Below are 26,890 nucleotides of genomic sequence, written 5' to 3'. Positions count from 1 at the left end.
CAAACTTTAAAAAGTAATTAGTGCAGCCGCGCCCGGCAACCGGCGAAAACTAGAGTTCTCAACAGGCCCGAAAATTACGGCTCGGCCCTACCTGGGCCCTCATCAAATCCTGTACACTCAAGAAAGACACTGCCCCTGCTGCCACCCTTAGATTTCCATATATGGAGCTGACCTGTTCTGACATTCCATATGTTGATCTGACCTCATCAAACCCTGTACACTCAAGATACGCTCCATATATGGAGCATGCATTCTTTTGTGCCTTTTGATATATATATATATTTTTTTTAAACTGTTATAAAGTTAATAAAGTCCTCAATCAATCAAAAAGCTACAACCGCCCTGTGAGTAAAAATGAATCAGCATGATGTTCTCCATACCTTGGGGTAGGATGGTACGTCTCTGCGAGGAGTCAGCTTCTTATTGTCATCAGGAAAGCAAATGCCGCTGTAGGACGAGAACAAAAGAGACAGAACAACTGTCAAATACAGTAAAATACCGTCAAATACAGTAATATTCGTTCTGCTGTAATAGGTCTAACACACAGGTACTAATCTCTACTGACCTAGGACCCATGAGGGAGAATTACAACTCTAATGAGAAAAACATCAAGACAGACCTCTGATCAGTATAAACAAAAACCTTGTTAAAATAGATCCCATGTCTCGTGTGGTCAGTATTCACAATAACCTTGTTAAAATAAATCCCATGTCTTGTGTGGTCAGTATTCACAATAACCTTGTTAAAATAAATCCCATGTCTCGTGTGGTCAGTATTCACAATAACCTTGTTAAAATAAATCCCATGTCTCGTGCTCATTTTCCACACACTCCTCATTTAAATCCTTGTGATTCTAGAACGAGGAATATTGATGCAATACAATGCAATACACCAGCTCAGTGGCCTTGTGGTTAGAGTGTCCGCCCTGAGACTGGGAGGTCGGGGTTCGATCCCCAGCCGGGTCATACCAAAGACAAAGAAAGTGCCTCCCTGCTTGACTCAGCATCAAGGGTTGGATTGGGGGTAAGTCCCTGCGACATACTAGCGTCATGTCCAGGGGGTGTACTTGTACATCAAGCTGCCTCACGCTACAGAAACAGGATAGGCTCCTGCCCTATGGGCCTTATGGCTCGGCAATGCTATTTACTTACAATGCAATACAGAAATAAATGACAAATGGAAAGACGTGGGATGTTTTCTACTTTCATACTATTATATATAGTATACTATTATTATTATATCAACTATATAGAGCACCAAAGTCATTATCGGTAGAGGGTGCAAGTCCACGGGTTCATGCACTTTATATTTGCATTGTAATCCCAATAGGGGGATTTTAGATCGCCTCATATAATAACTGTGATTGAAAAATAAACATGTCATCCCGGCCATTACACTCATATGGATATGAAGAATGAACTGACTGAGAGATAGGGTTATATCGTTACTGCTACTGAATGTTAAATTTTCACTAGAAACAGACTATAATCATAATGAGTGACTGACGGTCGTAAACGATACAGAGACACCTCCCTGACAATAACGAGACAGCTTGTTTATTTTTGTACCACAATGCTTATATGAAACGATTTTGAGATGACCCCCATGTTATTCTCCATAGAGAAATTACTTCCGTGAACCAGGCAGAACCAGGGGATGAGCGAGTGATGTCAGGACTTCGGCGCTCTATAACAAGACACAATGTTCATAGTTTAGGCACCCTCTGGTGGACAAATATGCAGACAGTGTGTTTCTCACTTGCTTAACTCAACTACAGTGAATCTAAAGTAACTTAAACTAGCTTAACTGAAATTAGGCTTTACATTATTAATTAATCAAACAATTATGTGTATTAAATCAGTGTCAGTATATTATTTGTAGTATATTAGTATATAAGTAGTGTAGTTATGTCCCCTCTAAAAAAAGTAAAAGTCCCCTCCCCCTCCAGTGGAGGACCCTGATGTAAACAAGTCTTAGTGCTTTTTCTGGTTTTATCCTCTTAGCAGATTTTGTATTGACCTGTACTTTCCTTAAACTGTACCCATTCTGCAAACTGTTAGTACAATCAATCAATCAGTTCGAAAATAAATACAAATAAATCATAATAATAAAAAGAAAGCACAATATAATGGCAGTGACACGCAGACATGTTATTAAAGCTAAAAGTGTGTTATTGGTTTTATGGGTATGAGCCAGTGTTGTGCCCTCGTCACCTGTTGTTCTTGGCGGCTATTTCCTCTCGCAACTTCTTGATGTCACTGCGACATTTCTCAATCTCCACCACTTTCATCCCCTCCACTGGAAAGAGAGATAAAGTAACAAAGGGGATAGCATAAGTAGGTCAAGTGACAGTGAGTTTCATAACATTGAATGTCTTTCCTGTGAATGACTCACTGTGCTTCACATTACTATCCTCTGTTGTCCAACCAAAGCATATGTTTATTTTTTATTTTTTAAAGAAGCCACTGGTTCCCATTCATTTAGAAATCAACATGCAGAGACCTTGCTTGAGATAAGTAATCCAATACAATGCAATTACACTATTATGATATGATATGATATGATATGATATGATATGATATGATATGATATAGTACTTTATTATCAGTTTGCACTGAAATTTGTTTTGCGACACAGTGGTTTTGTATGCAACACATATACACACATTTGACAAAACGCAGGACAAAATGGGCTGGCAACCTCTTTTCTTTATTTTAGTCAAGTTACACTGTTCTCGCATTTAAATTAAATTAATAGCAGACTGATTTGAAAAGTCTAGCCAAAAGTAGTGTCTCTAGTAATTACATTAAAATGTCAATGCATGCACGGAAATATCAACAGTAATTCTGCAGTAACAAATAGCATGATGTTACATCATCATGATATTGCCATTATCATCAGCAATGGATGGCAGTAATGTCGAAGTTATGCCATGATTTGCAGAGCTATATCAACCTAATAAATCAAATGCGTGCGTGTGTGCGTGTGTGTGAATGTGTGAATGCGTGCGTGAGTGTTACACCATCATTAATATTAACAGCCCTTCTCACCGGGTGTTATCAGGACTCTTTGAACAGTCTCTTTAATGTACTCCACGTCCTCTCTGGCTCCACACTGTCCAACCCGTGGACCCAACAACTCAACATTTATAGACTTCAGTAACTGCCGTATTATGTTGTATTTTCTGTATTTTATTGTATTTTTATTTATTTATTATTAGTTTATTTATTTATTTAGGGGCGATGCTCTATTACTGGTGAGCATAGAAAGCAACAACAACAACAACAACATTATTTCACTTTAAAAAAAAACGTTTGGCCATCACATATTAGAAGGACAATGTCAGTCACCAGAAAAAAAAGGTATTTTCGATTAATTTATCATGGTTAAAATGGAGTTTGAAGTTAAAATGGGTTTGTATAGGAAGGGGGTGGGGCAGTTAAAATGATATCAAATAACTAAATACTCAATCGAGCAATTTAAGAGCTGTCTGGGGTGTTCATATAAGCCTGAGTAAACGATAACGTTTTTTTTTAAGTGAAATATCCCTTTAAATGAGAAGAAGCCAGCTGCAGAGTCAAGCACTCTATAGCATGCTTCTGTTGATGTCTGTGTGACAGCACGCAATCTGGTGTTTCCTGAGAAAGGGATAAGGGAGCAGGTGCTGGAACGTTGTGCCCAATGCCCATTTGCATATACACACACGCACACACTCAACCCACTCATGATAATGCACCCACTGACAGCAGCAAGGCACATGATGCACCTACAAGCTGCCTACACATACGTACAAAACGCGAGTACTTTTTCCACCACTGCTACTAGACCACTGAAGGGTGACGTAAATTGCCCACCCACACAAAGGATTCCAGTTCCGCTGCCTTGCAGGCAAATGAGAAAGACATGGGGTATTCAGCAATGGAATGCCATCGGCCGCCCTGTCCAGATCATCATGCTAATCTTAATCTCACCAAACCCAACAGCGCTTAACCTTAAACCACAGCAAACCATATAACTTGAAGCAGCTATATACAGTAGAAATTTGATTAGGACCCCAACCAATCAAATGCCATTAGAATGTGGAGGTTCCGATCAAGGCATGGCTGAATATGGAATGACCTCCCCAGGTAGATTCCCTCCCCATCTTCCGCTGCAGTCTGACAACTGTCCTCAGTTATTGGCATCTGTACTTGCCTATTTAGATAGATGATTGTTGGTTAATGTTCATATATCCTACTGTATGTATGTTGTTCATAATACGTATGTTTGTTGACTAGGGTTCATGCTGTTTACATGCATACATCTTGCCCTTTGTCTCTTTGCACTAAATGGTGAATATCCACTGCCAAACTGAAAATGCAAAACAGCTATAAAATGATTAACTACCGATGCTAAAGCCTGCAGTTTTGCGCAATGACAATAGCCGATCTATAAGCTTGCATCACTGTGGTTAAGAAACTTCTTTGGAGCTGCCAATGAAAAATAAAGCTAGCATTATGTCACTTACAATTTGACTGCATCTGAAACAAACATAACAATGTTCATTCCAAAGCTCAGTCAGCGTGAATACTGCAGCACCACGCACTGCACAGTAAAACAATTCAACCTTATGATATCAAATTAGAGGCTTTGATCTTTCATCATTATTGGTCTGGCAAGGTCATCTGTTTCTATGGCCTTTATCCAAGAGCGTCATAAACGTAGGAGCATGGTTTTAAATTAGCCTGGAAACCAGACGAATATACCAGAGGAAAAAACTAATTGCCAGATTGGTCTGGCACCCCTCAGTTTGAATTATATTTCGCTCACCCCAGTGATAGGGTGACCATTCGATCAAAGCCCACTTTTCGAAGTGAGACTTTATTGTTGACATTGGAATCTGTTTGTAACCAAATCTTGGAAATAAATCTTCCACACCGAAGTTCCAGACTAATATCTACGCAGTGATATTAGCCTGGCCATGCCAGGCTAATTTTTATGTCCAAATACAGATATTTACATTTGTCCACCACTACAGGATCAATTACAATGTCAATATCTGTGCTCTGGTTTGTTTTTAGAACATGCACACAATCTTGGCTGCAATCCGGAACATGTTTTAATAAATAAAACCTTTCACCAATATGTATGTGCAGTAGAGTATGAATACGATAGAACTAGCACATCTGCAGTGATTGTATTGGAGGGGGTCTCATTATGTTTCCATTGCTAATGGTTGATGAAAGTAGTGCATGAAGCTCATAAGCCCAATATATTCCTGGCCAAGGGTAGAGTCCCTCTTGCCTGAGTTGTATTTGGTTTCCCAAATTCCCACACGGGAGATCGGGCAGTTGAAATGACATAAACATAAAACCTGCTTTATTGTTTCAATATTGTTTATAACTTAAGTAGCAGCACTCCACAGTCCACATCTGCACTGTATGCTATGAACACATAACAAATCTTAATGAGTTCTTATCCTCATTCACAATTTAGTGTGAATGAGGCCAGTCTGGGAAGTATGCTCTAATCATTGCAAAACGATTACTGATTAAATGTTCCCGGAGGGCATCCCTGTAAAGAACACCACGATCAAAATAAAAAAACAAGTTGGTCCCACTGACCGGACGGACAGCCTGTCGACATGTCTTTATAGAGACGATTTTATAGCCCCATTGATGCAATTATGGGATTACAGTGTGAACTTGTGAAGCCTTCGGATGCTATCGCTGTGCAAACGCAAAGCAGGACACAGAGAGGTCAGGGGCCTCTCGCAGAAACTTCCTTCTCACAGTTAATACAAAATGCAACTCAAACAACAGGTGAATGCAGCCAGCAGCCAGCCATGAAGGTCACGGATCATGTATTCTCTTTTTTTTTTTCGTGGAGGGAGGGTGGTTGCCCAGAGCTGCATTGCATAATTCTATAAGCAGAAGGGCGATACATTCTACTTCTATGATTCTCAAAGTGGGGTTCTGGGACCCCCAGGGAAACTTGAGGTGGGCCCCAGCTAAATCAGTAGGGGTGGCAGAGGCTCAGGATGTAGAGCAGCTGCTTGGGAAATGGAAGGTTCCCTGTTTGATCCCTGGCTCTGCATGAGTTAATGTTGACGTGTCCTTGAGCAAGACAATGAACCCCTACTACCCCTGCTACCCTAACTGTAACTCTAACTATACTATGGACAACAACTGCCGATATACAAGCTCACACAATCTTGACAAATTGGGAGAAATTTCTTTTTAACAACACCAATCTTCTTATTATGGGGTTCCCTGCCACAAAATATTTTCAGATGGAGGTCCGCTGCCAAATACATTTGGGGGTCCTTGACATGAAAAATGTTTGAGAACCACTGTTCTAGTTCAATGTTCAGACACATTCCTAATAACTGGAGGTCAATAGCAGACCACATACAACCTCTATCACTACTTATCTAATCATTGACTCATAAACAGTGCTGCAAAACAGCTGAATTAAGATGTCCCAACTGGAGGTATGCAGTTATCTCCACACAGCTATGCACTGATCATGGAAATATCACTGTGCACTGTAGGGTTAAATATAGTCCTATTGTTGGCAGGTCCCCACAAGGAAATAGAGACATGGAGGCATATAACAGATCAATGGAAATACATCTTCACAGTGGTTCAATTATTATTATTATTGCGACTGTAGGTCGCAGATTACTATGAAAACCTAGAAAACCTCTCGTTCCACCATCAGTCAGTCACACCACCATATATGGCCATCAGTCCATCACGCATCGTGACACGTCACGCCACCATGTATGGCCATCAGTCCATCAAGCCTCGTGACACGCTCTATATATGGCCAGACCTCATCAAACCCTATACAGTGTACAGGAGGGTGTACAGTGTACACTCAAGACATTGGCCACCCTTTGCCACCCTTAGATCTCCATATATGGAGCTGACCTGTTCTGACATTCCATATGTTGATCTGACCTCATCAAACCCTGTACACTCAAGACACGTTCCATCCATATATGGCCATACAGAATTCATTCCATATGTTGATCTGACTGACCCCCCGCATGCCAAAGCGCCAGCGCTCTCCCAGCAGTCTGCCGTCACCCAGGCGGATGTGTGCACGCGACCTTGCCCTCAGGGCGTCTTACTGGTTATTATTATTGTTATTTTTTAATTATTATTATATATTTTTTATTATTAGTTTTTTCATTTAACAACTACTAACAGACTATGATTTGGCTTGAGGAGCAAGGAGATTCCGAAATATGTCTCAATAAAACATGCTAAGCATGCATCGAGAAATGTGACATTGTGCGTGCATGCGTGCGTGCGTGCGTGCAATTGCATGGTGGTCAATGCATGTAAAACTGCTGGCTGTGTACATTGATCCAGTGGTGGACAATATTGAATGCAAATCTTCTGAGTTAAAAGCAAATATCCTTTTCAAACAAAGCATATTTTTGGATTTGTATGACAGAGGTACAGTAAAAGGGAAATTACATTTACTGGACTAATATCATTGGGATCACTTTCAGAGCAATCTGATGAATGATAGTTACAGAACGTTATGGTTCTTCAGTGTGGATGCTCACATCATTATCTTTGTAGTTATCATTCTTGGTGTGAACATAGCCCTTTAATGCAGTGTTGATTTTTACAGCAAATTTAGATTTTAGTTTAGTCATAGTCTTTTGAATAACATTTTTAGTTTTAGTCATATTTTAGTCATCTGCAATGTTTTAGTTTTAGTCTAGTTTTAGTCGACTAAAATGTATTTTGGCAGGCCTTGATGGCGCTGTAATGACTGATTTTAGACTTAGGTTGCATGCTTAAAATAGCCAATCTACAAGCTCACACAACGTGTCCCAGCGCGACTTGTTGTGAGCTTGTAGAACAGTCTATTTTCAACATGCAACAGAGCATAAAATGACTTGTCTTTTAGTTCTCTGTTCTCCACTAGTCCCTCTTTAACATTTTAGTATAGTTTTTATTTGTTGAAATTGTCAATATATTTAGTCATAGCTTGAGTCATCATAGCTTAGTTTTTATTTCGTTTTTATTCCATTTTCCTCAGTGAAGAAAGGTAGTCGACGAACATTTTTAGTCATAGTTTTAGTCGACGACTGGGTACTGCTTTAATGTACTGTTTACTTGTGGTAAGATGACATGAGTAACACTTTTCTACACAGGATTCCATGTTGCACATCACGTACTGTGGAAAATCACACTGTTGTACGGTATGTGCAAAAGGAGCGATTACTATCACTAGTGATTATTAGTCATTGGCAATGTTAATGATTTGCTAGGATTTGTAGGAAATTCTGCTGTAATTTGTACGTTTCTCTAATAGTTCTAAATAAAAACTTGATAATAGCAGTACTTTGACTTGAGTACGATATTTCGTTGTGCTAGTCCCTGCTTGGCACTCAGCATCAATGATCAACTAATCAAATGATTCCCGAGTGCGGCACGGCTGTGGCTCCCAGCTCCAAGAGATGGGTCAAATGCGGAGAACAAATTTTACTGTGGTAAGGTAACATGTGTGAAAAATGAGAGACATGCGGTACTTTCGCCCTCTTTACAGAACAGACTTGTCGCAACAAAGTGACGGTGGTGGGTTTTACTCACGCTCCACTCTCTTCTCCAACATGGCCAAACGGTTTGTCACCTCGGTTTTCAACTCGTTGATCTTGAATGCTCTGTAAATGGTAAATGGTAAATGGTGCATTTATATAGCGCCTTTATCCAAGGTGCTTTACATACACATTACTTTGCAGATTTTGATTATAATTACAAAACACACAGTAACCACTTCAGCCCTATATACACATTTTGGCCATTTGAAAATAGCTGATCTACAAGCTCACAATGCATTGTGAGGTGCACTGGAACAGTGTCAACCATCCAGCTGTTTAGCGAGCGATGAGCCCTGTCGGCAAGTCAGTCTGATCACAGACGTATGCATTATCACTTTATGTATATGACTATGAATAAAGTTATAAACTATAAACTAAAAAACTTGTTTTTGCATTGTCTGGCGCTATCACTTATGCACTATACACTTACAGTACATGTTTGATATCCACTGCTAAACAACGTCTCTTACTTGTACAAGAGGCTGTTAACGGATCGCTGCAAATCGAGCTTGAAAATAATTTCATGCACTCCATTATACCTGTAAACTTGTGAGTTTAAGTGTGCACCCACCTGGTAAACTGCTCGGCCACCTGCATCAGTACATTCTGAAATAGTTCCTCTTTGTCTGCGAGGGAGAGAGATGTGGAGTAGTGTTACACACACAGCACATGGATACATAAACATTGAGTCAACACACAAGAGTGAACTCCCTCGAACGTGTGCGCTCTGTCTGTCTTTGTCTCTCTCTCTCTCTCTGTCTGTCTGTCTGTCTCATTCTCTCTCTCTCTCTCTCTCTCATGCATGCGCAGCCAATTATGATAAACAACAGGTTGTTGCCATTTATCTGGAACATTTCAGTATATCCTCGGCCACAGCAGGAGACATACAGTATCGATAGTGGCTATGAACACAGGTACATAGAGTATCGATAGTGGCTAAGTATGAACACAGGTACATAGGGAGAGGTTATGTAAACTAAATATTGAGAGATGAAGATAAAGAGGGAGTCAGAAGGACAGATGGCGAGGCAGAGGAGAGACAGAGCAAGAGAGAGACGGGGACAGAGATACAGAGAGAGAACGATAACTGCAATCTCGTACTTGATGATCTTACCGTCGATGAAAAGCAGTCTGAAAAGTGAAAACGTGTGCCAGCATATATATATATGCTTACAACTTCCAATTCCTCTTGCCGCGCACAGGGGACAACAAGCCAATGACACAAATAAAGCCTGACACCTGGACAACACCTCTTTGTCGTGGGCAAAGTTCAATCGGGCAGGTCAATAAACTCACAGCTTACAGGAACTTGTAAAAAATAAAAGATCACACTCGTACCGGCCAGCGCTTTGAGTCACACACATTCCATCTCCGGTTCAGCTCAAGAGGAAGAGGCTCAAAATAGAATCATTAAAATGTGCCTCTGTGATTGATTAATTTGGCCTAGCTGGCACAAGAGAGCAGAGTGTCACTGAAATATAAAAGCATTTAAGAAATAGCAAAAAAACAACTAAAATAGGCAATCTATGACATTGTAGACTACTGCTTGGCTATTTTCACTATGAATAGGGACATAGGGTGTAAATGGTGAGGTGCAGGTGGCATACAGTACACAGAACCTTTACATTATTGGTTGTTTGTGTTGAATTAATATTACACGAGAGGGCACTAGGCTTGGGTTAATTTTCGATACTATCGAGTACTTGTGATATCTCCTCTCAATAATGTATATTGCGATATACAATGCAATATACAATATACAATATTGCAATATACAATATCTGTACCCTGTCTCTGTTTATTGTAGTTTGTACTACAAAAATGCCTTAAAAACTAAAATTGAGCAAAGTGTTTTTCCATCACTTGCCCACTTCCCTTTTCTCTTTTATGGGAGCAGTGGAAAACTACAGAAAATTACAGTCTGTCATGTTGTCAGAATATTGTTCAGACACGTGCGGTGCGACTGAGTGAGTGAGTGAGTGAGTGAGTGAGTGAGTGAGTGAGTGAGTGAGTGAGTGAGTGAGTGAGTGAGTGAGTGAGTGAGTGAGTGAGACGGACCGACCGACCGACCGGTCACTCACATGAGAACAATTAAATCATGGCACATTAGGAAGAGATAACATAAAACATAGTTATACAGCTCTGGTCTGCAGGAGTGGACTGGGTGGATGTGATAGTAAATGCTGTTTATAGACTTGTTTTGTTTCCCCCAGGTGTGTGTGTGTGTGTGTGTGTGAGAGAGAGACAGACACAGAGAGAAGAGAGAAAAGAGAGAGAGAGAGAGAGAGAGAGAGAGAGAGAGAGAGAGAGAGAATGGAACTTCACATTAGGCTGCATGACCCCTTTTTGAAAATATTCCGTGCACAGAACCATATGGATGCATCCAAGAACACTCGTCATTTCATTAAGCCATAACATTAAAATTAAGCTTTTCTTTTTAAATTCGTGACTATCTCTCTATGAAACGGTATCAAGCTAAATGCAAACTTCGGATAATCGGATTAATTAAACATACTTGCACTAAACGGAGGTGAAATGACACCTGTTGCTTACTTATAAATGGTGCATTTATCCAAGGTGCTTTACATAGATTGTGCATTACATTCACCCATTCACACACACACATTCATTCATACACTGATGGCGGCGGAAACCATGCAAGGTACCAACCAGCACATCAGGAGCAATTAGGGGTTCAGTGTCTTGCTCAAGGACACTTTGACACTAACTCTGGGGGAGCCCGGGTTCAAACTGACAACCTTGCGGTTACCATCCACTCCAGCCACTCTACCCCTGAGCCATCGGCCCACCGCCGCCCACTAGATAGATGGTAGATACTTACCATCTAGCCTTTAATTGCCTTTTAATAAAAGTGCTCGTGTGCAAATCATGCGATAATGAATGCACATTTCCTGCAAGCAGATGCAACCAATGTACTTTCGAATGAAGTCAAGTGGTGCATCCCTTCATGGTGAAGTGGAAGATAAACGATGATCTGCAGATCATTATATGATCATTATATGACAGTATCTTCTAGATATATCTATAAATGCACCAAGTCTCGCACTGTGTACGTGTGTACATACGTCTGTAATCCACGTAACTCCGTTACGATAGAACTCTGTTAGAACCGTTCGCCCCACCGACTTCAAATTCGAGTCGACACACGCGTTCCACACCACCGCAGGGAGTGCAGTGCCCGGTGTCGAGTCCGTCGGATATGCCGTTGTCCAGAACCAGCACAAAAGCCTCTGCCCGGGCTCTGGACAGGGTCCAAATTATATCTCCATATATGGAGCTGGCCTGTTCTGACATCACAATGATGATCTGACATCTGCATAGACTCCATATGTGGTCATGCCTGAATAGAACTCCATATAATATATTATTATGTACATAATACATAATAACTGGGTGGGGCATGCATTTCCAACGGGCACCGGCGCTCTAGTATAAATAACTACCGGTATGTCTTTAGAATAGCACCAATTAACCTATTTTGGGCGGGAACCACTTTTGGTGTTTTAAACATTATGTTATAATTTTATTAATGTTAAGATCTACAAGCTCATAGCGCGCCACCGAGTGGCGCGCTACGAGCTTGTAGGTCTGCTATTTTTGAAAAATCGCGAAGATAACTGGAGGATTTAGAAGATTTTATTTTTATTTTGAGGTCAGGCCTAAATGGGTTTTCCCCCTGAATGTCCTTGTCTCTTATACGTCTATCTGAATATACGGTTCCTCATATTATAAATACTCAATTTGACACATCAGTTTTCTCACTTTTCTGTGTCACACATTAAAAGCTCTGTAAATTCCCCTTTGCGGAGCGGCAGATGTGAGGTGGGTCTCCCATGTGGAAGAGCCAGGTTAGAATCCAGAAAGTTAGACATAAAGGAAAGGAAAGGTACTATGTTTACCCAGGGTAACTGGACTAAGCTCAAGAACTTGTTTACAGCCAGGCCCTGCTCATAGAACATTTCATGGTAGAGGTTCAATGCCTTGTCCAAGGGCACTTCAGCAGTGGTCATTTTAACGTGCCGGTCCGGGGATACGAACTTGCGACCTTCCGATATCAAGACCGCTCCGCAAACCGTTCGGCCACCGCTGCCTCGTACATACTGTACGCCTACAGTACATCTCATTTGTCACGTTTCCCAAAGCCAGCCGTAATGCCTAATTGGCTGCACCATACGTAACCAAAGCCAGCCGTAATGCCTAATTGGCAAAAGATACAAAGATGCAAAGCCACACAGAATATTTGTAGCTTTGTATCTGAAGTTAAAACCAGCTCAACGTTTTTGTAGCTTTGTAGTTTTTCCAGCAGCTACAAACGTTGGATGCATCTTTGTATCTTCATGTCGTTGGCTTCCATTGAAAATGACTGGTAGACTGTATCTTTGCATCTCCCTGTGTGAACGCACACGCATCTGTGTATTAGCCTTGTTAACCCCTTGGGCCCTGTACAATTCGTTGCACAATGAATAGCAAAAATGATGTATTTATTTACTTTAAATGTTTGCTCAAAATAGGTCCTGTGGGGTTCTTGTGCTTCAATGTGAACCCCCTGACCTTGACCATTGAACTGAGACAGCGGATGTTTCTAGCTCATTGATGAAGCACTCTGTGTGAAGTGTGAACTGGAGCGTGAAAGTGTTTGTGTGTGTGTGTGTGTGTGTGTGTGTGTGTGTGTGTGTGTGTGTGTGTGTGTGTGTGTGTGTGTGTGTGTGTGTGCCTATTAGGCTTAATCATGTAAACCCTTTTTTTGCATCAGCGATACTGTATGTGTGCACATCGTCTAATTGACACTTTTGTGAGTATGTGTGTGTGTGTAGTCTGCTTTTGCATTCATTAGTATCAAGGCACATTTGACTATTTATGTAATATTTCTAGTGCGTGTGTGTGTGTGTGTGTGTGTGTGTGTGTGTGTGTGTGTGTGTGTGTGTTTGTGTGTGTGTGTGTTGCCCCAGGGACTCACCAGAAATCTGCCCTCCAGTAAGAGGTACCACTCTGTATGGTGACCTTCAACACAACAGAACATACGTAAATGTACATACCGGCACACGCATGTGTGCACAACTGCACATCCACATGCACACACATGCAGGCACACACACACGCACGCAGGCACACACACACACACACACACACACACACACACACACACACACACACACACACACACACACACACACACACAAAATCATAGATAGCTCAGTTAAGAGAGGAACACAAAACACTTCAACCTAAATCTGAAATTCTGTCCTCTTCCTCTCACACTAAACCCCAGTGTGTGATGTGTGTGTGTGTGTGTGTGTGTGTGTGTGTGTGTGTGTGTGTGTGTGTGTGTGTGTGTGTGTGTGTGTGTGTGTGTGTGTGTGTGTGTGTGTGTGCATGTGCGTGCGTGCGTGCGTGCATGCGTGAAACCGTTTTAACAATGACAGATTAGCTCTGTTGAAGTGTCAGGTCCTCACATGATGTTTGACAGGTCAAGCACTTTGAGATCTGTGCCAGAGATAACGTTGAGGGCAGATAGGCTCCTCCCCCTCGCTGCACGTGTTTGGCCTATTATGTCCTATACATGTCCTGGCGTTTGGGAGTGAGTGAGCATACGAGTGAGTTGATGTGTATATGTGTATAGGCCTACATTTGTGTGGGTAAGCAATAAGCATGCGAGTGTGCATGAGTGTGAACGTGAGTGTGTGTGTGTGTGTGTGTGTGTGTGTGTGTGTGTGTGTGTGTGTGTGTGTGTGTGTGTGTGTGTGTGTGTGTGTGTGTGTGTGTGTGTATACCTTTCCGTGTTGTGTGGCATGGTGGGGTCTATAGACACCATGGCTCCCGAGGAGTCTAGCAGGGACAGATTTGTGTTCCTGTCCAAGCAGGAAATTATGGTCAGTCCACAACACAACACACAACACTATACACAAGACACAATGGATGTTTTTCAGACATCATGAGCAGAAAGACACAGGAAGAAGGGAGTGTGGCCGTGAGAGATTTCCGTCAAAAGGACACACTGGAGGGTGGGGTAGAGACGTATATAATCCAACTGAAATCCACCTAATAAAATAGACACTAAATTTAAAACCCTTATTGAAAACCCCTTATTGTGTGTGTGTGTGTGCATGCGTTACCTTGGGAGGTTCAGAGCAGTGCAGAACAGCTCCTTTATGTCACATGGACTACAGAACCTGCTAAACACCACCTGAGGGGACACATATGCACGCACACACGCACGCACACACACGCACACACACACACACACACACACACACACACACACACACACACACACACACACACACACACTAAATGGTAAATGGTGTATACCGTATATATATATATATAGCGCTTGTATCCAAAGCCCTTTGCATACAGTACAGTAGATTGTGCATTACATTCACATACGCATTAATTCATACACCGCTGGTGGGGGAAACCATGCAAGGCACCAACCTGCACATCGGGAGCAATTAGGGGTTCGGCGTCTTGCTCAAGGGCACTTCGACACTAACTCTGGGGAAGCCCGGGATCGAACTGGGAACCTCATGGTTCCCATCCGGCCGTTCTACCGGCCACTCCACCCCTGAGCCACTGCCGCCCCATTAATGTACTACAATCTATCTCCGCTCATCTAGAGGGCTGCTGCTTCGTGGGGCTCGACACAGACACTCACGTCTCATGTCTCTGATATCATGGACACTGGGCTCACTTACTTCCTGGACTACAATTCCCACAATGCTTTGGTGCACTGCTCCTCCTTGTGGATAGGGGGAGGGCTGTCTTACTGAGACAGCTGCTCATCTCACTGCTCATCTGCTTTAAATAACTGCATTAACATACTTATAATGGAGTATTTCTATATTACTATATTGCAGTATTGATACTTTTACTCAATACAAAATTCAAGTATTTTTTCCACCACTGTTCAACATGTACCACGAGTGCGAGACGATCACAAGGACTTGGAGACGATGCGTTCTCATGTAATCTTATTTCCTGTTTATGTCTGGAACAAGAGCAACGCTGATTTGGGCTGTTTGAATAGTCAGTTTGAGTCTCCTTTGTTCAGTTGGTCTCAGTGAGACAATGTGAAAGAACATTGTGTGTCTGCACTTAAAAGCCTCTTCAATGTGAGAGGCACAGAGGTGCAACGTACTTCACGAAAATAATTATAATAATTGTACTACCCGTAATCCGACTAATGTATTGATATTTGATAACACGACTTGAACTGAACTAATTGTGTTTTATACTTGAAAAGATATATTCTACTTAATTTAAAAAAAGAAGAAAAAACAAACAAACCAAAAAAGAACACGTGCAAGTAACATAATGAGTCATACCAATAACACGGAACCTGGCTCAATCAATTATTTACTTTTTAGAATTTTAATGGAAGTCAATGAAGACAAGGCTGAAACTTTGGCCAAATATGGAGATGGATGACATGCTAGTATTGACAGACAGACAGACAGTGGACACTGTCTAAGAGATCCATTATGGAAGCCACGCGGCCTTGTTTATGTTTTTTTAAGGGCTATGCAAGGTTAGTATACAGGCAGGATTCCAAACAGCCTACTACTACATGTACAATACAACTGAATATATCATCCCTTTCTCCAGCACATTTATTATGAGTATGTAGAACAGCGAGCCCCTGGGGAATAACGTGCACCCGCCAACTGGCAGGACTCCCACACACAAGAGCTCTCCCTCTGATTAAAAACAGTGGGTTGTAAATATGCCTTTTATTCCTTCACCCTTCTCCCTGACGGCCGGGCGACAAGGTTGAAGCCTCGTCTTCAAACGTGACAAATCCGTCACACGTCTTCCCTCGCGTTGTTGTCCTCCCCGCACCCTCCCGTGTCAGCTGCGGCTCGTGAAGACAGATGAACCAGCTAGATAAGGGCCGTGTAGCTCGTATTATGGCGTTCATGCAAACAGACAGTCAAACGACGTAGGCAGAACAACAACGAATGACGCCAAGACAACATTATATTGAAAACGGGGTCAGCGCGGTACAGAGATGCAGTGCTGGAAAAAGTACTCAAATGTTTTACGCAAGTAACAGTATCAGTACTACAATGTAGAGGGGCAAGGTGGCACAGTCGGTAGCGCTGTCGCCTCACAGCTAGAAGGTCCTGGGTTGGATTCCCGCTGGGGACGCTGTGGGCACTATGGGCATGTTCTCTCCTCCGAGTGGAGGCGGGGTTGGCAAAAGGGCCTTTCTGTGTGCATGTTCTCCTCGTGCCCCCTAGGGTAGGCACCCTCCTACCCCCTCACTAAAAACATGCAGCAATGGAGGGGAAAGGAACTGGTCAGAATAACGTGTTCCTTCCATGTGCTATGTCCGGCCGGGGAAACTCTCCCCTGTCAGGTGAAAAGAAGCAGCTTGGACTCCTCATGCATAGAAGGAAGCAGGTTGGCAGAGGAAGTGTAGAGCCCAGGATTACATTAGATAATTGATACCGGGTGAATAAATGGGTTGCAAAATCGTGGGATAAAAATGTATTTAAAAAAAAAGTACTACAATGTATAAATACTCGGCCTGGGCCGTGGCTCAGCGGTCCAGGCACCTTGGCTGGTAATCCAGTCTGGCAGTGTGGCAGGTTCGACTCCCGATCCCGATGGCCTTTACTGCATGTCTTCCCTCCATCTCTCTCCCCATTTCCTGGCAGCCTACTGTCTGTCCCTCCATAAAAAATATAAAATAAAGGCGAAAGCCACAAAAAACAATACTCTAAAAAAAAAGAAAAAAAAAGTTCAGAATTGAAAACGTACTTGAGTAAAAGTACAAAAGGATTGGCATCAAAATGCAAGTAGAAAGTACTCACTATGCAGAATGTCCCATTTTAAGTTTTCAAATGTATAAAAATATTTTGAAAATATAAGATCTACAAGCTCTCAATGCGTGTGCGCTTGTAGATCGGCTATTTTCAAATGGCCGACATGTATATACAGTAGGGCTGAAGTGGTTAATGTATGCTTTCATTGTTCTGTAATAATAATCAAAGTAACTAGTAACTAAAGTTTTCAAATACATGTAGTGGAGTAAAAGTACAATTATTTAAATTATTTGCCTCTGAGATGTAGTGAAGTAGAAGTAAAGTATTGGAAATTGGTAATAAGACAGACAGACAGACAGACAGACAGACAGACAGACAGACAGACAGACAGACAGACAGACAGACAGACAGACAGACAGACAGACAGACAGACAGACAGACAGACAGACAGACAGACAGACAGACAGACAGACAGACAGCTCTACCAGGGCCACCAACGGAGGGGGATTCAGCTGTTCTTACCACCATGCAAAGCAAAGAGGGATGAAAAGAAGACGGGTAGACATGAGAGGGGGGAGATGGACAAAGGTCAGGAAGCACTTTAAACAGCCTTCTTATTGCCACAGTGAAGCAGACGGGATGGAGAGAGAGAGAGAGAGAGAGAGAGAGAGAGAGAGAGAGAGAGAGAGAGAGAGAGAGAGAGAGAGAGAGAGAGAGAGAGAGAGAGAGAAATAGAAAGAGAGAGAGAGAGAGAGAGAGAGAGAGAGAGAGAGAAATAGAAAGAGAGAGAGAGAGAGAGAGAGAGAGAGAGAGAGAGAGAGATTGAGAGATGACCCCATGCAGAAGCTGGCTCTTTCAAGTGTCATGGGGATACTTTAATAAACATAAATAAACACAGACAGACTATACATGTGCTATATATGCTATATAATAATTAGTTTGTGTACATGGCATGCATAGCATTACTGTGTACAGGGCCTATTGACGGAGTGAGAGTACACAGTGAAATCCTGTTTGATTACATGTTGTACACTCTCTTAAGTGAGTTAAATGAACACATTTGCATGCATAACGTGAAAGGAAAATCGAGTGGCAAATTGACTGGCAAAGTGAGTGGCAAAGTGAGTTTAATGTTGTTTAATGCTGCTTAATGCAATCAGATAGGACTTTTCTGTTTGGATGTATGGGCTGTCAAGACCAGAAAGTAGTCTTTTGCCACTCAGTAGGCATTCCCGCATAACGTCCGGGTATGATGATGATGTCATGCGCATACAGTCTATTGAAACCACATGCACATGGAATCGCCCTGCCCCTGCTTTTCACCTGCCAGTGAGGATCTTCATTGGGAGGACACAGTGCATGCAGAAGAACACCCTATCCGTCACAGTTCAACATCCCTGTTGACAGGTTCCCTTATACCAACCTGTAGCGCCAGTGACAAACACTGCCCATACTTCCCCTCCGCTTTTCCTCCCGCAAATACGGCCAGTTGCGTTTGGTAGGAACACACAGTCAAGCCGGATGCACAATGAAGGACTCGACCCCTAGTCTCAGTGGTGGTGAAAAGGAAACTCTTCTACCTCTGCTACCCACGCGTATTAACCCCCAAGCATTAACCTCATGAATCTTAGTGTCCCAATTCTGGACATGTAATATTTAGGCAAATATTCTGCAAAATTAGGCAAACATTTGCCCTAAACCAAGCCTGGGTTATTTAAACCCTAGCCTCGGTACCCAGCCTTTTATTTGTGGGCGGCGGTGGCTCAGGGGTAGAGTGCCTGGATGGTAACCGTAAGGTTGCCAGTTCGAACCCGGGCTCCCCCAGAGTTACTGTCAAAGTGTCCTTGAGCAAGACACTGAACCCCTAATTGCTCCCGATGTGCTAGTTGGTGCCTTGCATGGTTTCCGCTGCCATCGGTGTATGAATGTGTGTGTGAATGGGTGAATGTAATGCACAATCTCTGTAAAGTGCCTTGGCTAAAGGCGCTATATAAATGCACCATTTACCATTTTCGTTCGCATTCCGCTTAAAGCCTGGAAACCCATTGGAAATTCTGGCATAGGAAGCCCACTTCCTTGTATTTTAATAACCAAAGAGTGCAGAAGTCTTCTTCTCTACCGGGTAGGGGAGGAGAAGGGCAGGGGCGGGTGCTCAGATCGTTGAACCAATAGGATCCACTGCCTGTTTTCTAGACCAGAAATCATACAGGATGGCCCAGGCTACCCTAAACTTAACCGCACGTGGAAGCCACGGGTGAGTCTTAACCGGCCACGTACAGTATGTCGGACTAACGGGACGTCAGACTAACACATGCGCCCGCGCCGAAAATAGCAAATGTACAAGCTCACTAATGGGTCCCGGGAGAAAAAGGAGGGAACGTCACATCTTTGAATGATGGTGAGGCATCATCATTTTTGTTACAAAGACAAATGTCACATGGGGAAAACAAGCTACTTAGAAATTAATTTACACTATTGTATTGCATAACGACATGTAGCCTACTTCAAATGAAATGTTAGCCAGTATCACTAAAAGCACTAGGGAGAGTGTTAGACCTAGGTCAGGGCTGAGAGAGTGTGGCTTTGAGAAACTCTATGGTCACGTGCACTGCATGCACATCTGCCATTGTGTATCTTGATTGTTTGTGTGCATACATTTGTGCCACTGCGTGCGCATGTGTGTTGGGTTTTCATGTGGGCATTGTGTGTAGTAGTATTTGCCGGTGGGTGAACATCACATCGATGATTATGCAGCATTATGCTAATGTTCATGCAGCCAGTGTGGCTTTATTTTTATATTTAAGCGCACATACTCATACAGTGATGTGCGATGATGTTGCATAATATCTCTTGTGCTTGCATGTAGGTGGCCACCCATGAAAAACATATAGCGGAGCGAGAGGTAGCAGAGAGAGACACTCTACTAACAATGAGAGGTAAATGTCCTTGACTATCCTCCTTGACTATCCTCAACATGTGAATCCCGCCCGGTGTGACATATATGTATGTGCATAATGATGCTCAATGACATCTGACGTAAGCATCAGATCAATTTCACGATCTTTCCGTAAAAACTATCCAATTCAAGCAATTAATTTGCCATCGTGACAATATTATTGTCACGATGGATCCACACCCGACTGCATGTTACCTGATGTGATGTGACGTGACGCACGCTTACTTACACAATACCCATTTGCGTGTCATGAGGTTTTCTTTGTAACCACATACAATTGAAAATGTTGTATAACCAAATCAAATACACTAGAATGCAAATGAGGAAGATCCGGAAATGCCACATTCAAATCTATTATCTAATAAATAAGATAAATAAATAAATAAAGACAAAGGCGGGTGAAAACAAAAAGGCGGCTGCATGGCTCAGTAATGACATTGTTTCAAATCACGAAGCTGCCACTTGACCTGTTTGTGTGTAATACCTACAATTGAATATGCAAAAGCACACGCTTACGCGCGTCAGTCAGACAGACAGCTAAAACAGTCTTTATAAACCAATGCTACTGTCTTAAATTGATTGCAGAAATTACCAAACAACAAAGGAGCTGCTATCATTATTTAATTTCATTCATGTATTTTCTTTTCTGTACCATTTTAAAATGACATTTTAGCCCACTTCAGCCCACCTTATGTTATGTTCACCATCGTTGTTGTAATTATAAACTATATCACAGTCTAAATTAGGTGACGGATGTACAACCTGTGTTGGTTTCAATCATACAGCTAAGTGAATTTACTCAAGTATACTGTACTTAAATACAACTTTGAGTATTTCCATTTTTCGATACTTTATAGTTCTACTACACTACATCTCACTCAACGGCAAATATAAAAAAAAATTACTCCACTGCAATTATTTGAAAACTTTACTTAAAATTAATTTATATTTGTATCTATTATTAATACAAAACCCACATTCTATAGCCTACTTCGGCTATCAAAAGTAGCACATCATCAATATCTTACAAAATGGTGTGTATGATGAGTACTTTTACTTTTGATACTTTAAGTATATTTTGAAGCCAATAGTTTTGTATTTGTACAATTCTGAATACAGGACTTTTACTAGTAATAGTGTGGTGGTATTGCAACTTTTACTTAACCCATTCTGGGCAGGAACCCCTTTTGGTGTTCTAACCCTTCTGAACGTGAACTCCTTTTGGGGTTCTGTACAGTATTGTACAGTATTCACACATAACATTTTGAGTGGTGCAACCACTCCCTTACGGAGCTATGTGTGTGTGTGGGTGGCTGGCTGGGTGCCTGGGTGGGTCTGAGCACGAAAACAGCATGATTGTTTTTCACCACCTGTGTGCAACCCAACACACACACACGCACATATTAACTGTATATATGGTGATTTCGGGTGGGCCAGTACAGTGACAGTACAGTAGAGGGTACAGTAGAGGGACCCCACACGGTAACCCCAGGGACCCCCACATGGAGTTGCACCACTCACTTCACACGGGTGTGATTTTTAAAATGATGCTGCTATATAAATATTTGATTTTTTTCAGAAAACTAGAAGGCGTTTTTAGAATCGGCCTCAGTCCAAAAAGTAAGTACTTAAAACTTCTTCTGCCACTGGACTATTCTGGTGGTGCGTAACAGAGTCTATATCTATATGGACTGGAAGTGGAAGCTACAGTAGAAAGGCTAATCAACTCTGATGATTGATAAGTCAGCTTTGCAAGGGAATGGGTGTAGTTGCACAAAGAGGGAGAGGGACATTTTGAACAGGCCTTAAGTGGTTATTCGTCTTTATAGTATGTATTTGTTTTCTTATAAGTTAAATCAAGTTCAAATTTATAAGAAATGTTTTGCTATTTTTGAAAAAATATCGGTAATCGGTCATCAGTGGTGTAGTACTCTCCAAAATCCGGATTGGCATCGGAGATCGGACCCAAAAATCAGTCAGAATCAGAAAGGAGAGACAGGGGGAAATGGGAGAGAAAGTAAAAGCACATTAGTAGTAGGCTTGTATAGGAGGATACGATACATGAAGAAGAAGCTTGTTGTACAGTGTAGAAAAAGGGATTAAAAAATAACTGGCTTGAATAGACAGTAAACTGTCACTGTCACAGACTTTGCCCATCTAGATGTTGTATTTCTGTTATGTTCTACTTGTTTTGATTCTATGTTCTGCTTATCTAGATGTTGTATTTCTATGTTCTTGTTCTAGTTGTTTTGGTTCTACGTTGTCTTCCCCAGGTGTTTCTCATGTGTAATCAGCCCTCATGTGTATATTAGTCTTGTTCCCCAGTCAGACCTTGTCGAGTCATTGTTTGGTGTCAGTTCGAGTTATCTGTCTCTGTTCACCTTTATTAAAATAAAACACCCAACCATGGGTTTGATCACCATCTGCCTGGCTGTTCTGCTTTTGGGTCCTCACCTCACCAGAACGTGACAGAATGACTCGACCAGAATGGACCCAGCAGACAGCACCCTGACCCCAGCCTGTCTACACCTGGTGAGGCCTTGAGTTAAATGGACAATTGGACATCAATGAAGGTCTGGCTATAGTTGACTATAGTTGGAGGTGCAATTCATGTGATGTGGCAGCTGGTTTGACTGTTGGAGAGAATGCTACTGGAGCACCGGCTGGTAGATTGTGATGTCCTGGTCGTGGATCTTCTGGTACCTCTCCTCGAAGTCCTGGTTGTGCTATAGCTCTGATTGCACTTTTCTGAAGTCCTGGTTGTGGGAGTGCTAACTGTCCAGCTTGTATTCGGCCCCAGTGTCTCTACATCTACATTCAACCTGTTGGCAGTGGAAGAATGCTCCGGGGGGTTTCAGCCCCTTTCCCTGTCCTTCGGTCCCCGTCTCCCTTTGGCAGTGGAAGAAAGCTCCGGGGGGTTCCAGCCCCTTTCCCTGCCGTTTGGACTCTGTCTATGCCCCGTCGGCGTTCCTGTTCGGCAGTGGAAGAACGCTCCAGGGGGTTCCAGACCCTTTTCCCTGCCTCGCCGCTGATGTCAACCGGTCCTGAACTCACTTGCAGCACAGACCCTCTGTGTCCCTCTGCCCATTGGACATTGTGGGACGTCGGGAGCCGTCCTTGGAGGGGAGGTACTGTCACGGTCACAGACTTTGCCCATCTAGATGTTGTATTTCTGTTATGTTCTACTTGTTTTGATTCTATGTTCTGCTTATCTAGATGTTGTATTTCTATGTTCTTGCATTTGGATATGCTGCATAATGTATAACCGTATAAGTGCACAGTGTATAAACGTGCTGTTGAGACAGACATTATTTCTTCTTGCAGTATGGACTGTGGATGAACTCCATAAAGGCAAAGGTGCTAGATGGGAATGCAATAAATACAAAGCACCGTGGAGACATAAACCTGGTTATATGGTCCGTTTATGGCCGTGGCCATCTACTGCACAGGGTGTTAGTGTAAACAAACGCTCTGAATGAGATCTAGGGATTCGAGGCCTCTGTTTGAAGACTGTAATGGACATGGAGAGCAGGGTACAACTATTTACTCATTACCGGACACTCTGTGTAATTATGCACGCTGAATCACTGGGGGTTACAGTGTGACGATCGGAAGTGTGTGGGACATAACGAGCAAGGTTGCAGAATTAATTATTCATATATATATATATATATATATATATTTTTTTTTTGGGGGGGGGTCGCTTTCACAGTGAAAAGTCATAGAATGTTTGTCAATAATACAGTTTAGTTTAGAAAGAGTTGAGATGTTAGTATCATTAGATGCACAAAGGGCAATAGTCTACAGCTTAATCATTAATTATTGTGTAGACCTACAGTATAATAATCATCATCGTTTTGTGTGTCTCTGCTGTGAGACTGTCTGCACCACACTCACCAGACCAGGTTTAATCTCTGTGATTATCAGTTTCATGATACTTTATTGGTCTGTGGTTACACATAATCAGTGTTCAATGAAGGTTTCATTCTCAAAGGAGTCAAATGAAACAAGCTGGTTATCCTTCCTGCATGGTTATCTAATTCCTATTGCTGTATATTCAGCTTATCAATATTCTTATCATATTTTATGTTTGTTTTTTTTACACATGTAATAAGTTCTATTATATCTTCCCGTTTCATATGTTTTGTCTGATTTGACCTTTGCTTTTTATTTTGATGTCTTATTATGAAGTGTGCTAGAATCTAGCACACTTCATAATAAGACATGCAGCCAGGCATAGGCTAGATTACTTGAAATTGACTTAGCTCACTACACTACACTGCACCATAAGTGCAGATTTCATGTGAAAATGTACACATGGAACCATTTGGTTACATTTGTACACTTTCAGAGACATTAATTGAGGATTTCCTTTTAGAAAAAGCAGGAAAATAGCAAAGTAGCAAGAATTTCAATTAGATAGCTTATGTATCATCAACGACTGAATGCATATTTGTGTATTAAACTCTCTTTTACAAAATGGAAACGTTTGGAATGTTTGCAGAAACGTTGAGGCAAAAAGTTAGGTTGCCACACAGTAGCCTACTGTCAATAGGCCTACCAGTGAAAGTAGTTATTGTGACATACCGTGTAAAGGTCACGACTGCCAAATAATTAGAAATAATTTGCATAAGGTTTCATCGCTGCCAATGTTAATTCTCCACCACCTGGGTTATTCTTCAACCTGGTCCTGATCTGTACAAGCCACCCCAGAGGCAACAAGGGGTTTTAAATAATTATAATAATAAATAAACATTGTGCTTTACTGCTTTTAGATATAGCCTGTCACAAATTCACCAGCAGTCTGCCCTCCCTCTCTAGAAATAAAAATAAACCCACGCACCATAATTAGGTGCATTGCTGTTGAAAACATTTACTGTAGTCGAACCGTGAATGATTCATATAGTGCGGAACAGCTTTATTAACCTACATTATGCGTTAAATGAAAGGGTTGCGACTCGAGTCGTTCAAAGTCATTAATTACCAAAAAGCCCTTCCATGTCATAAACTAGGTGGCGATCTTGTCGTCTACATTACATTACATTTCTTTCACCTGACAAAAAAAGTAGGCATATACAGTAGGTGTATCATTCAAGATGATATGTATGAAGATGCCAAATATTTGGGGCAAATGCATAGCTTATAATTGCAACAGCACGTTGTAGGTCTATAGCCTACCTTCTGAATTTTGCCGTCGACATCCAGGTAAATCACTCGGTAGGACGACGAAGCGGTGCCCATGTCTCTCCTCCCCGCTGACACCAGTCAGTTGGCCACCAAACTGAGCAAACTCTCGGTTTGCAGTGTGTAGCAGCAGCCTACTATACGCGCTCCGTGCACAGACACTGTCCTCCCCTATCCCGACGCACTACACAGAAACAAATTACGCGACCCGGAGCCTCCTTCTTCAGTAATAAAACGAATAATAAATGGAAGTCAGTGTGACAACCACATCTCTCAATCTCTCTCTCGGATTTACCCCCTCTGTCTGTCTCCCTCGCGAGCTGCCTGCTCTCTCTCTCTCTCCCCAAGATCTATGTGTTTCATCTCATAAACCTTATTATCCACTCCAGATAGCTCTCTGCTCCCTCGACCCTCCCACCCCCTTCCTTCCTTCCTCCTCCAAGCATTGAGCGCACGCACAACATTATCGTGCGTAACTTTATCTCGAGGAACCCCTGATGATGAGATTTGTAGCAACCAGGTTGTTCTCACACATTTTACTGACAAGGACGGTGAAGGACCCCCCATTTGTCAATTTTGTCCACAGACAACAATCTGAAAAGATTCTACTGTGCCACAGTGCCAGTGCCCCTTAATAAAAACCACTGAACCACTGATAAAAAAAATATCAACTCACCAATTCATATTGTTTGACAATGAATGCAAGGATATACGCGGGTATAGGTTAAAGTGCTTTATATGTCTGGTCCCTGGGCCATTGGCATGCTATCAACCAAATCAGAGATGTTAGTCACCAAGATACTTAACTGGGGCAAATTTTTAATGGCAATAAATATTATAAATCCAAATTAGACTCAGGGTTCCTAGTAGGCTTAATCCACAATATCAAGTATTGAGAAGGCGATGCTTTGGGTTAATGGAATTACATTAAAGATTTGCGTGACTGCTGGGTGACTGACTTCAGCCTGGTGGAGACAATCAGGGACCGAGAGTGTGTTTATGTCAGTGTGTCAATGAAACAGACGGAGTGGCAGTGAGTGTGTGTGTTCCCTATAGCCTCTGCCTGTGTCACTGAGTGGGTTAGTGCCTGTCAGGAGGATACCATTTCAAAGTGACACCTGCCATCTCCAGCTGAGTCTGAAGGCCCCTCAGCGTCTCTAATTAGACTGCCTGTGGCAGTACACTGCACAAGGATCATCAAAAACACAACGCTCAAACGTACCTGAAGAAAACAAACTTGACACCATGAATAAAAGATAATTTTAAAGCTTTGCTTTACCCACAATACTTGGCAGATGGAACTTACAGAACCCAAATTACACAGTTGGTGCATGGAGTGGAGTCAGACAGTATTTA

General features: G+C 42.1%; 1 protein-coding gene across 1 annotated transcript in view; it reads right to left on the bottom strand.

The window, feature by feature from the left end:
* Positions 1-25,605, bottom strand: part of pde9aa (phosphodiesterase 9aa) — a 37,913-nt gene extending 12,308 nt beyond the window's left edge. Inside the window, exons 1-8 of the mRNA XM_083777109.1 lie at positions 25,529-25,605; positions 14,740-14,810; positions 14,398-14,475; positions 13,584-13,627; positions 9,177-9,231; positions 8,598-8,668; positions 2,214-2,298; positions 381-447 (exon numbers count right to left, since the gene is read on the bottom strand). Of these exons, the coding sequence (XP_083633235.1) occupies positions 381-447; positions 2,214-2,298; positions 8,598-8,668; positions 9,177-9,231; positions 13,584-13,627; positions 14,398-14,475; positions 14,740-14,810; positions 25,529-25,591 (534 nt within the window). The 5' untranslated portion in view covers positions 25,592-25,605. The remainder of the gene's footprint in view (positions 1-380; positions 448-2,213; positions 2,299-8,597; positions 8,669-9,176; positions 9,232-13,583; positions 13,628-14,397; positions 14,476-14,739; positions 14,811-25,528) is intronic.
* Between the last annotated feature and the right edge of the window lie 1,285 nt (positions 25,606-26,890).

Source organism: Protomyctophum parallelum (assembly GCF_964188405.1).
Source record: "Protomyctophum parallelum genome assembly, chromosome: 11".
NCBI lineage: Eukaryota > Metazoa > Chordata > Actinopteri > Myctophiformes > Myctophidae > Protomyctophum > Protomyctophum parallelum.
Note: the sequence above shows the minus strand (reverse complement) of the source record. Positions and strands in the feature narration are given on the sequence as shown.